The following is a 12,459-nucleotide window of genomic DNA, read 5'->3' as shown; positions in this document are numbered from 1 at the left end:
GCTAAAAACATTTTCTTTGTAGCCCTCGTCATCGTCGTCTTCTTCCTCAGATTCAGATTCTGGTGAACACGTGTGGCTATTGCCAGATCCTCCATTGTTGCTTCCGTCGGTTTCGTCCGTCAAGATCTAGACGACATTATCTTCGGAGTCACTTATTACTCCATTTGTACGTCATTGTCGTCGTCTTCAAACACTAGGTCGTAATCCCTTTTGATGTTTTGTGGGGTCAAGATCTTGACACCACATTCAATAATGTCGAAGTCTAGTCGGTATTTGCTGCTGAATTCGAATACCACCACCATCTCTCTGCATGCTTCAGAGGGGTCGATACGTAATGGCAAGGACAAGGAGTGAAATATAACTAGATGTTCCCTTCAAAATTTGGAGGCATCGCCTATGAATCTATGATCAACTTCTTGTCCTTGCCGTTGATGCGACATATTTGTTAAACTAGTAGGGAGATGTGTTATTCCCTTGAGCTTGTCACCGTAGCTCATATCGAGAGTCTGAAGACGACAACACGAGGCAATTGATGCCGACACATTTTCTAACTTTGTGTTGTTTGATACAATCAGATCTTTGATGTGCGTTGAAATAATTGGAAATTTTCTCAATCTTGAGCATCCTCTCATATGGACCCATTCAAGGGATGCCAAGTTCATCTGAGCTGGAATGACTTGTAGGTTTATGCATCCACTTGTATCCAACCTCTCTAGTTTATGAAGATGTGAAAACGATGATGGGATCTCTACCAAACTCTTGCAATCCTTCAGTAACAATCTCTCTATATTCGTAGCATTTGAAACATCCGGGAGTTCCTTCAAATTCTTAGACTTAGACAGATCCATCTCCTTGAGATTCTTAAGGCACTAAGAGAGAGAGAGAGAGAGAGAGAATGAGCATACTTGAAGAGAAAATGACATATATATTCATATATTTATAGCACAACACCAACCTCGATTCCTTCCCATAGCTTCTCAAGTTGGCTTTCTCGCAAATAGAGTCCGACAAGATGTTCTGTATTAAATGTCGGAGGAAGACTCTTGCTTGGGTACTCCTCCCAATTTAGTAACCTTAGACGACGCGGAAACTCTATCCCATCAGGTACATGCATTATATCATTCCCATCATCTCTACTTTTGTAGACTTTGAGGAATCGAAGATTAGGCATTCTTTTAAAAGCTTCTTTTCTTATAGATATACTTCATCAATATCAGATATATCAAATGATATGCCGGACATAGCTCTAGTACCCTAAAACCAATATGTCCCAAGTTTAAATGATAGTATTCATGAACGAATAATATGAAAAATAGTACACGAGAAAGAACTTACTGTGTCATGTTCGAGGACATCACAAATCTCTGGAGCATCTGTTAAGATCCATTGTTTCCAAGGTTCTTCTTTATGAGCGATATTTCTACCAACTTGTTGCAGTAACTTGTGCATCGCTATTCGATCCCCATATCTAGATATCTCTATTTCTATGAGAGATCTGTTTTCAAGGATTTTCAACCCGTATTTGACATCCAAGCAGTCTCTGTCAGCGAACATAAATGTTGCAAATTGGTCGCTTATATACGACGTTATTTAGCGTCAACAAGTGGTCGCAAATTAGTGCCCGTTTTGCGACCATTAGTATTTGTGATAAAAAAAATTAACGACCGCTTTAAACTACAGTCCCGAATTAGTTTCAAACAGTGACTTTGTGAGCATTTTGGAACTAATTTTTCGGTCACAACCGGCATATTTTCGTGTAGTGAAATTAGAGTTAAGTAAAGTTATTACTCTAGTAATTTATTGTGTATTAATTTACAATCAGGTTTTAATAGTTATAAATGTTGATGGTTGCATATTGATCACCGTGAGAACTCTAATTGATCAATCTTGTTTAGTGAAAGAGATTTGACCATGGAAGTGGCTAATATTAGGCTAAGGACCTTAATCTACTAGATTTATGCTTTGTTTTTTCTTCCTTCAAGGGAAGATTGTTGCAACCTTTGATGTACTTTACTCATGAAAACCATACCCTTAATCCATTCATCATCATCATCTTTGCATCAAAAAGCTTTCATCTTTACTTTGACTTGCTTTGATTTTTTTTTTTGTTTTTAATTATGCATTTATCCTATATTTACCATTATTTATCTTGCATTAAATAATCATGGTGATTTAATGAATCTTATATTTGCAAATCGGATTGAACATTGAACAAAGGTATAGTACTCTCTGTTTTTCTTTACTTGTCGTTCTAGAGCTGAGCTTTGCACACAAATTAAAAAATTAGATCAATGTATTATACATTGGTTTGACTATTAGAATTCTAAAGGATTTAATTTTTACAACTAAACTGAAAAAAAAAAAAAAAAAAAAGCTGACTAAGAAAGCTGTCTTTATTTTCTTTTTTAGTGAATAGATGATTTTGTATATACTGAGGGAGTAACAATCTAAGAAAGCTGTCTTTATTTCCTTTTTTCGTGAATAGATGATTTTGTATATACTGTATTTACTCTTTCATTTATGTAGAAAAACAAAATTAATATGAAGTTTGGTCCTATAAAAAGAGGTGGATATTAAATATTAAAAAGAGTTATAGAGAGACCATGAAAATCTAAAACACTAAAACTAGCGTCTTTCCATCCTTTATGCATAATTAAGATTTGTTATAATTAAGTAGATAGAGCTAGCAAGTTTGGTCTCTTGGCATCTAGCTTCATTGAGTATTTATGTTCTGGCTGGGGAATGGACACCAGCTGGCAACAGACTTGCCCAGCCGATGGGGAATGGACACTTGGCGCGTCTAAGTTCCCATTCTCTAAGATCCCTTTCTCTCACCAAAGGACCATCCCGTATGATTGGTCTTGGTCGTCTCCGAATAGTATCACTGTATCAGCTGCAGCCCCGGTCTGCATAAAAGAATAACAACCAATATAACTAGACTTGGATACAAGCTATCAGAACCAAGTTAAAAACTCAAAACAGAACATCAACAAGCAAGATCCTCTTCCAAAACGCCAAAAAAAGAACAAGACAGGAAGCTACCTCTCGGCAATATATGCAGATGATTGGAATATTGGACGAAGAAGATGCTTCGTTGCTCCCACTGGTGCTTGAACCACCAAGCTCTTGGGTTGAAATGACTGCGCCAAGGTCCATAGCTGAGAGTCGATTCTGCTGCTGTGATAGTAAACCACTAGGAGCCACAGTGCCTTGTTGGTTCAAACTATCTTGATCAGATTCATTATCCACTACAAATCCGATCTGCATATAAGAATAACAATCAATATCACTAGGCTAATATAATTAGCAATACAAGCTATCAAAATCAGCCGCTATAATGACTTTCCAACTCATTATTTATTATAACCTGCTATGTTAATGTTTTACATAACTAACCAAGACGACCTCACTACTTCTCCTCTTATTTCACACCAAAAAAAGCTCCGACGAATTAATCCTAAACCTAGAAGATTGATTATTTACCAAGTTAATCACTCCAAACAGAACAATAACGAGCAAGAGACTAAATAAGAGATAGAGATCTGAAAATCTTCTTCATGAGCAATTGAAACACAAAAATAAAAATAAAAATAACGAAAAACAAAGATTGTTTCAGACGTGAAAGACAAGGAATCTACCACTCGCACGCCGCAAGAAGCGCAGGTTAGGAAATCGGAGGTTCTTTCATATTCATCGGGTAACGCTTCACGATACCTCAGAGTTCTGCTAGCCATTATTCTCTTCTCCTCTCTGATTTGTCACGGTGATCAATATGACAATATGCAATCACGAAGGCTAACGGCGGATTTGACGCTACTTATATATATATATATATATATATAGTTAATGCTTAGGGCGAAGTCGGTGGATTCATTAATTTGTAATATAAACCCCAAGCTTTCGACAAATTACGAAATCAACTTATTATTTTTTATAACTACAAATCCAAGACCAAGTCTATAATAAATAACTAAGAGACCTAAATATCTTCTAATCATGTTTTACAAATCTTTTTCAGAGTAATTTTTTTTTTCTTTTATCTTCTAATCATGTTTAGCTTTCGGAAATTTAAAATATTAACCTACGACCAAAATTTTCGTGCAATAAAATCCTAGAGCTATAACGGATATTCAAAACAAATATGATTGATCAAATCCTATAGCTCAAAAGAAGAATCTGTTGGTCATTAATTTTCTTTATTTTTTTGAAATATCCAAACAATAGAATATTGGTTCTCAAATCAATGGCTATAATACAATAGAATCTGTTGATGTCAAGAGCTAGTTTTAATGCAACAGAATCACACTGTCAAAGTGTTAATGTTTATTTATTTAAAAGGAAAACAAAAAATTAAAGAGAGAAACTTAGCAAAATCCTCAAAGATGATTACTTTGGGTGCATCAAACTCATTGCTCCTATCAGAGAGACTTTCATCGTCATATACAGACTCTTCCTCTGGTCTGGATTCATAGCATCCAGTGCTGCATATGTTTCTGTTGGTTTCGTCTGTCAATATCTGGATACCACATTCAATAATGTCGAGCTCCTGGGATGAGGTCATGAATTTGAACAACACCTCGTTATCCTGTTCAAGCCACCCGTCTTCCTCAAGAAGCTCAATGTGTATCATATATAGATGTTCCGCTTGGACTTTACGGAGCTGTGCCTTAAACAAGTTATCCTCATTGGGGCAACCGTTTATGCGTATGCGACACAGTAAAGCAACGTATTCTTCTTTCATCTCTACTGTAGGAGAAACCACGACGCAAATCCTAAATATGGAGCAGAAAGATGAACGGATGGTCAAGGAATTTCCTATAGCTCGGTGCAAGAACTCCGCAGGTACTTTCCTTCCTGGTAAGTATGCTCTCATCTGACCTGCTTTCTGTGTCATCACTTTCCGTGCTTCTTCACCCAAATTGAAGCAGTTGGGAAAAATGAAACCCACAATTGGAGAGTCAATAGAAAAAGATACGGTCTGGAGTGATTCACAAGTTTCTACTGTTAGTCTCCTGAGTGAGCCAGGGAGCTCTGGCAGTGATACAAGTTTTGGACAGCCACCTATGTAAAGCGATTTTAACACAGGGAGATCTTTGATGCAATCAGGAATCCTCTCTATCTGTGCCCGTTCTCTCTATTGACGTTATTGCCGAAAAATTATATGTAATGACACTGCCATATATACTGAGAGTCTCAAGGCGAGACCAAAGCCTAATTGATTCAAGCATTGCTTCTAACATTGTGTCTCCTATTATGAGTGATGTGATGTTCGTTGAAATACCTGGAAATTGCCTCAACTGCCAGCATCCCAACATCCTGAGTGATTTAAGAGATGCTAAGTTGAAGTGAGTCGGAACAACTTGCAGCTGTAAACATAAATTCATCTCCAACTCTTCTAGTTTATGAAGATTTCCAACAGATGAAGGAATCTCTACCAAACTCCAGCAACCAGTTATATCTAGTCTCTTGAGATTTGTAGCATTCGAAAGATCTGGGAGTTCCTTCAAACTCAAGGACCCACACAATTCCAACTTGTTGAGACTTGTAAGAGGCTGGTTACAAAACGACACAACAAAAGAAGATCATCAACATATGAAAGTACATACTTCAAATATCCAAAATTTAAGCAAATATTCGAAACCAACCTGAATTCCTTCCCAAAGCGTCTCTAGCTTGTTATTTTGCAAGTTGAGTTCCACAAGATATTCTGGCCTAAATGTAGAAGGAAGACACTTTCCTGGATATACCTCCCAATGTAAAAACCTTAAACGATTTGGAAAATCCATGTCCTCAGGTACAATCACTCTAAGGTTTATATCACGTCTTGTCTCGTAGATGCTTAGAAATCGAAGATTACGCATATTTTGAAAAGCTTTTGCGCTTATATATACGCCGTTGGGGATTGCCGAAACATTAAAAGATATGCCCATCACACTTGCACAACCCTGATCAGTACCAAAAGATATAAAAGTTAGCACAATAAGGTTAGGTTCTGTGAGTCTTTTGCATATGACTAGATTTAACGGGATATATTTATAAGAAGAAAAAGAACTTACAGAATCTGTTTCGAGGACATCACGAATCTTATCAGCATCAATTAAGATTTTGCGTTTCCAAGTCTCTTGGTTAACCGCATTTCTTCCCACTTGTTGTAGTAACTTGTGCATCACTATATTTCCTTCGGTCGATCTTTGTATAAGAGATTTATCCTCGAGGGTTTTTAAACTGAGTCTGACATTCAAGTTATCATCAGCAAGCATTGCTTTCACATGATCATCGTCTTTGTAGTTGAAGAAGAATGCAATGAGGAGAAATAGCAATTGATCTTGCTCATGTAAACTGTCATATCCAACTCTTAGTACCCTCTCGATTTTTCGATCAACTGGATAAAAGCTATTTTCTAGCCTATGCAGTGTATCTTCCCAGTCAACTTCTTTCTTTCCGCGTAAAGATGAACCCATGACCTGGAGACCCAATGGAAGGTTGCTGCAAAGCTTTGTTACTCTTTCGGAAAGATATTCAAAACCATCTTGTGGAGTGCTCTGTCTAAAAGCATATCTACAAACGATCTCACGAGCTTCTTTTGGAGTTGGAAAATCCACATAGTAGGTATTCTTGATACCACATTGCTCAAAAATTTCTTGATCTTCCGTGGCTATGATAATCCTACTCCCAAGACCAAACCAATAAGTTTCATTAGCCAAAGCTTCAAGTTGCTCCAGATGGTCCACATCATCAAGAATGATAAGCACTTTTTGGTCGCATAGCCTTTCCTGTATTGCACTAAAATGGTCTATCCTCATATCATTTTGGTTTAAAATCTTGGAAAGGAGTTGCCCTTGTAACTGCGACTTCAAACCATACTCGTCAAGACTGCTATTATAGCTTCCCCTAACATTCTCCATGAAACATGTAAGCTGAAACCTATCAGACAGCAAGTTCTGCAAAGCTTTAGCAATGGTAGTCTTACCAATACCTGCAGGACCCCAGATTCCAAAAAACATAGCTTCATCTTCATCATCTAAATGTAACAAAGACTGTATTTTCTCCAGGTGTGTTTCAAGACCCACCATGCCTTCAAAATCTCTAGAGATTGTAGTGTTCAGTTTGTTTGAAATATCTCTAGCAATTTTTCCAATCATCTTCGATTCATTATCCCTAACAATAGAAGAAAAAAAAAAGCAAATCTTTATGTGAAATTTGAATTTGCAGATTCAATATGAAAATTTACCAGATTCCAAAACTAACCAGTTTAGGAAGTGTTCTCCGGCTATGTTACCCACATCGTTGAGAGCTTGGCTCCATCTTCGCCTCTTCTCCTCCGTTTTACCACCACAAGTTTTCTTGAAAACTTTCCAGATATCTCCGGTCTGTTTGCGAACATCAGATGGATCTACTCCGTAGAAGACCGTCATCACTATTTGCCCAATATCTTCCTTGCACTTCATAATCTGCAACAGCTCATCCAAACACCAACTGGATGAAGCGTAGTTTTTCGAGAGCACTACGATCGAGATCCTCGATTCCCTAATTCCTCGTATGAGTTCAGGGGAAATGGTTTGGCCTCTCTCGATCCCTTGATCGTCGAACATCGTAATCCCATTGCACATAAACTGTTTGCGTAAATGACTGAGAAAAGTTTTACGGACGTCTGGTCCGTGGAAGCTCGTGAAGACGCGGTATCCCCAGGTGCGAGGCGAAGCAGAGGAAGAAGAAGCCATGAGAGACAGAGAGACTCGAGTAGCGAGTAAAGTTGAAGTTCACAGACATCATGAACGATGGAGGAATTGGAAAACGCGTACTTCACCATTGACTCTTAAATTTTGACTTTGAGAAAGAGAAGTCCCAATAATTTAATGGTTTAATTTGTGTTACTAAACCAGCTTGGCGTTATTAAACCGGAACTTTACCTTCCGGTTTCGGTTTATCAATTTGTATTAGAGGGTTTTGCAATTTATCATCTCCTGAGACTGAGATTGTTGTACCTGAAGCCTAACCGAGGAGAGGAGACGATGCGCGGAGGTCGACGGCGAAGAGATTGTTTTGTTCATCGGAATCGTCAGAGAATAGGTAATCGGGCCAGTGTAGCGAATATGTAATCCTTATGCCAATTGCAGGGTCTTCGTTTTCATCTATAGGCAATCAAATCATTTTTGATGCTTTGTGGCATCAAGATCCTGACACCACATTCAGTGATCTCGTAGCCGTGGATTTTGCTGTTGAATTCGAACACCATCGTCTCCGTGCCTGCTTCAGAGGGGTCGATGTATAGCAAGCCAGAGTGAAATATGAAAAGATGCTCTCTTCGACATGCGGAGGCTTCGAGTATGCTGAACTCCTGGCACTTGCCGTTGATGCGACATAGCAGCTTGGAAGAATAATATATTTTTGTGGGGTTTCTTTGGTTTTAGGGGAAATCACGACGCAGACCATGCCTGAGGTCATGTCTCCGTGCTTCTCCACCCAGTTTGAAGCAGTTGATGAAATAGAGGCGCGCTTCTGGAGTGTATAAAAAGGGCTTAATAATGTCTCCAGTGATTCACAATTTTCTGCCCTGAGCTACTTGAGCGAACTAGGGAGCTCTGGCAATGACGTGAGTCTTCTGCAGTCACGTATATAAAGTTTTTCTAGCTGATGAAGAGCTTTGACGCAATCTGGAATCCTTTCAATACCAGAACCATTTAGGGATAGACGTCTGACACTATTCGGGAGACGTGTCAATCCCTTGAGATTTCCACTGCTGCTGCTTATTTAGAGATTCTCAAGACGACACCAGTACCACGACGGGATCTTGTTTACTTGGTCTAACTCTGGGTTGTCTGACATGCACAGATCTTTGATGTGCGTTGAAATAACTGGAAATTTTCTCAATCTTGAGCATCCGGTCATGTCCACTTCTTCAAGGGATGCCAAGTTCATGTGTTGTGGTATGTCTTGTAAGTTTATGCAATTGCGCATATTCAACTCCTGTAGTTTATGAAGATGAGAAAAAGTGGATGGAATCTCTACCAAACTCTCGCAATCTCTCCAGATTTGTAGCGTTTGAAAGATCCGGGAGCTCCTTCAATTTCTTGGACCAAGACAAATCCATATACTTGAGATTCTTAAGGGCCTGAATTTTGTACACAGTGAGAACAAGCATCATATAAACTTTGAAGAGAATTAAAAAAAAAAACTTTAAATGTTTTCTTAACTACTGTCTATTGTATATATATAACACCAACCTTCCTTCCTTCCCACAGCTTCTCGAGCTGCGGGCTACATCCCATATAGAGCTCGACAAGATATTCTGGATTAAATGTCCGAGGAAGACACTTGCTTGGGTATGCCAACCACTCAAGTAACCTTAGACGTGGTGGAAACTCCATCTCCTCAGGTATATGCCTTGTTCTATCAGTATCAATTTGCCGTTTCCAAGGCTCCTGTCTACGAATGGCTTGTTTACCCACTTGTTGTAGTAACTTGTGTATCACTACGACTGGCTTGATCAATGCCCCCCACCTGCTGAAGTATCCCTCAGGATCTATCTCTATCAGAGATTTGTTTACTAGGACTTCCAACCAGTTTTTGACATCGCAGCTACCATCATCAGCAAGCATGGCTTCCACGAGATCGCAATCGCGGTTGTTGAAGAAAACTGCAATGTAGAGAAATAGCATTTGATCATTTTCATGTAACCTTTCATAGCTGACTCTTAATACGTCATCGATTTCTCGACCAGGATTAGTTTCTAGCCTCTGCATTACACATTCCCACTCTTCCTGCTTCTTCCCAAATATAGTCGAACCCATCACACAGAGACCCAGTGGGAGGTAACCACATAGGTAAGCCATTCTTGTTGCAAGCTGCTTAAAACCATGAGGTGGAGAGCTTCGTTCAAAAGCATATTGGCATAAGATTTCAAGAGCTTCTTCATCAGATGGCAATTCCACATGGTACGTATTGTTGATGCCACGTTGCTGCAGGAGATCTTTGTTTTCTGTGGTTACTACAATTTTACTTCCAGGACCAAACCAATTAGTTTCCTTAGCCAAAGCCTTTAATTGCTTTACATCATTCACATCATCAAGAATGATAAGCACTCTCAGGTCGCTTAGCCTTTGTTGTAACACTCCTAAATGGCATATCCTCGTACCAACTTGATTCAAAACCTCTGAAAGAAGTTGTTCTTGTAACCGCAACTGCAGTCCATAATCGTGAAAACCACTATGATTGCTTCCACTGAGGTCCATAAAACATGTAAGCTGAAACCTATGAGAGAGTAGGCTCATCAAAGCTCTTGCAATGGTAGTCTTACCGATGCCTGCAGTACCAGAGATACCAACTATCATAGCTTCATCTTCATTATCTAAATGTAACAAAGCCTGTATATTCTTCAAGTGAGCTTCAAGTCCCACCATGTCTTCAAAATCCTTTGATGGTGTGTCGTTAAGTTTATCAGAAACATCCCTTGCAATCTTCTTGATCATGTTCGCTTCATTATCCCTGACAAAATACAAAGAAAAGAAAAGCACCATTTCAATCAAATAGCCAAAGTGACAGCATTTGATTAGCACTTAATAAGACGTAAGAAATTTAAAACACAGATTGATTGAAGACAAACCATTTCTTGAAGTCTTCTCCAGCAATGTTGCTCACATCAGTCAAAGCTTTGCTCCATTCTTGTCTTTCCTTGTCCGTCTTATTCGCACAAGTTTCATCAAAAGCGATCCCGAAATCTCCAGTCTGTTTCCGCACATCGGATGGCTCCACTCCATAGAAGACGGTCATCACTATCTGTCCCATAGCTCTTCTGGAATCCAATATCTCCAACAGTTCATCCAAACACCAGCTTGACGAAGCATATTTTTGGGAGAGAATCACGATCGAGATCTTAGACTCTCTTATAGCTCTTTTGAGGGAAGGAGAGAGTTCTCCGCCTCTCTTAATCTTTTCATCATCAAACATAGCTATCCCGTTGCCTTAAAACTGTTGTCGCAAGTGACTGAGAAATGTTTTACGGACGTCGGGACCGTGGAAGCTTGAGAATACTTTGAATTTGTAGTTGCGAGACTTGAAAGAAGAAGAAAGAGAAGCCATGAGAGACATGCTGAGATAGATGGAAATGGGATAAACGAGATGGAAGATAGGTAAAAAATCAGATACTACTTTGAATGTGTTATTTCGGGAAGCTGAAATACAAAAAGGAAGCTTCCGCGTAATTAGGCAACCGCGTTATATGAATGTGACAGACGAAACTTCAAAATTGTAAAATAATAATATACAAGACTTTAAATCGTTTAAAAACATCTACAACTTTACATATGGGTCTCTTAAGTTTTAAGTGGTGGTCCTTTTTGGAAAAAAATACTATATGTTAAGGGAGATTAAAAATATGTTACTGCTGCATTTTGAAGATTCTGCGACATATATTCACTAGAAAACTATGAGTTAGCAAGATTCTGCGACATATATTCACTAAAAAACAACATTTTGAGGAGGCCAAGCATATCTTTAATTTGATGGTTAGCACTTAGCAAGGGTTGTCTCCCAAATGTTGTGACTTACTCTTATAAATGGATATTGTAATACAGTCACTTACAGCACTCTTATCCAAGAGTTATTTCAAGCTGGAGATGTGATAACGCCGAGGATGTTTTCAAACAGTTGCTTTCTGCCTTTCTGGTGGTGTGTTTCCCAGTAGTATGACATACAACATGTTGTTAGACGGGACTTTTTAAAAACGAAAACTAGAGAAGGCTTTAGTGGTATTCTAGTATATGCAAAAGAGTGAATTGGAACTCGATATATATTTTGCAAGTTATATCTCGGAAAATTGTTTAGAGTTTCCACTTATTTACGGGGTCTTGTCACTGTTTTTGATACAAAATCTTATAAAATCGAGAGTTAAAATTTGGAAACAAATAAAAAGGAAAACAAATCAGTTCTATCAAAATTGTTTTTTGGTTCGGTTTTTTTTTTACTTTGGAAGAAATCTCACGTAATTCTTCTTTTTCATCCAGCTTTCACTAGTAAATACTGTATAGTAATTTTCCCACTTAAAACCCTCATTTCGTAGTAATTAATCTTGCACAAAATTGTCTTTTTTAGATTTGTTAGGAAAAATACTAAAATCTATGAGTGCAAAGTTGGTTGGTGACACGTGTCAAAGCATGAGTTCGGAAGTGGGGTTGATGACCTAACTCATTGAACTTCCGACAGGTCCTAATAATCCAAAGTTATGGTTTCACAAATTTTATAATTTATAGTGTTCTTCTATTTTATTTTAAATGGATAATAATGTGTTTTAAACTTTAACGACGAGACTCTCTTTTGTTTTCAATTCAGAAAACGACTTATATCTAATTCCCAAAGTTACAATATTTAATTTCCTGATAAAAAAACCAAACTAAATAATTTATTACAAAATATTTCAATTTAGTAAAATGGACTCTATGAACTTGATTAAAGTATTACCAG

The 12,459-nt window shown here is 38.1% G+C and overlaps 1 protein-coding gene and 3 pseudogenes across 3 annotated transcripts; all 4 read right to left on the bottom strand.

Moving 5' to 3' along the window:
- Positions 1-260: 260 nt before the first annotated feature.
- Positions 261-1,507, bottom strand: LOC109129631 (disease resistance protein RML1B-like; annotated as a pseudogene).
- Positions 1,508-2,547: 1,040 nt separating this feature from the next.
- Positions 2,548-3,815, bottom strand: LOC104753044 (uncharacterized). Its single transcript, XM_010475320.3, has 3 exons — positions 3,639-3,815; positions 3,043-3,261; positions 2,548-2,906 (listed from the first exon to the last, which is right to left on the bottom strand). The coding sequence occupies exons 1-3, from the start codon at positions 3,732-3,734 to the stop codon at positions 2,832-2,834; spliced, it is 390 nt and encodes a 129-aa protein (XP_010473622.2). The 5' UTR covers positions 3,735-3,815; the 3' UTR covers positions 2,548-2,831.
- Positions 3,816-4,179: 364 nt separating this feature from the next.
- On the bottom strand, positions 4,180-7,987 carry LOC104753042 (disease resistance protein RML1A-like; annotated as a pseudogene). Its single transcript, XR_015583540.1, has 4 exons — positions 7,249-7,987; positions 6,057-7,158; positions 5,646-5,945; positions 4,180-5,552 (listed from the first exon to the last, which is right to left on the bottom strand). The product of XR_015583540.1 is annotated as a disease resistance protein RML1A-like (transcript).
- LOC104753043 (disease resistance protein RML1B-like) lies at positions 7,967-11,146 on the bottom strand (annotated as a pseudogene). The gene is made up of 3 exons (XR_015583544.1): positions 10,604-11,146; positions 9,225-10,485; positions 7,967-9,112 (listed from the first exon to the last, which is right to left on the bottom strand). The product of XR_015583544.1 is annotated as a disease resistance protein RML1B-like (transcript).
- Between the last annotated feature and the right edge of the window lie 1,313 nt (positions 11,147-12,459).

This window comes from Camelina sativa, chromosome 16 (assembly GCF_030686135.1).
Source record: "Camelina sativa cultivar CO46 ecotype springtype chromosome 16, ASM3068613v1".
NCBI classification, from domain to species: Eukaryota; Viridiplantae; Streptophyta; class Magnoliopsida; order Brassicales; family Brassicaceae; genus Camelina; species Camelina sativa.
This window is presented reverse-complemented; position numbering and strand designations above follow the sequence as displayed.

Coding starts and splice junctions, on each gene's coding strand:
- LOC104753044 (XM_010475320.3), bottom strand. CDS start 3,734: ATGGCTAGCAGAACTCTGAGGTATCGTGAAGCGTTACCCGATGAATAT. Junction 3,262..3,638: donor CTTCTTGCGGCGTGCGAGTG/GTAGATTCCTTG, acceptor TCTTATATGCAG/ATCGGATTTGTAGTGGATAA. Junction 2,907..3,042: donor TCTGCATATATTGCCGAGAG/GTAGCTTCCTGT, acceptor TCTTTTATGCAG/ACCGGGGCTGCAGCTGATAC.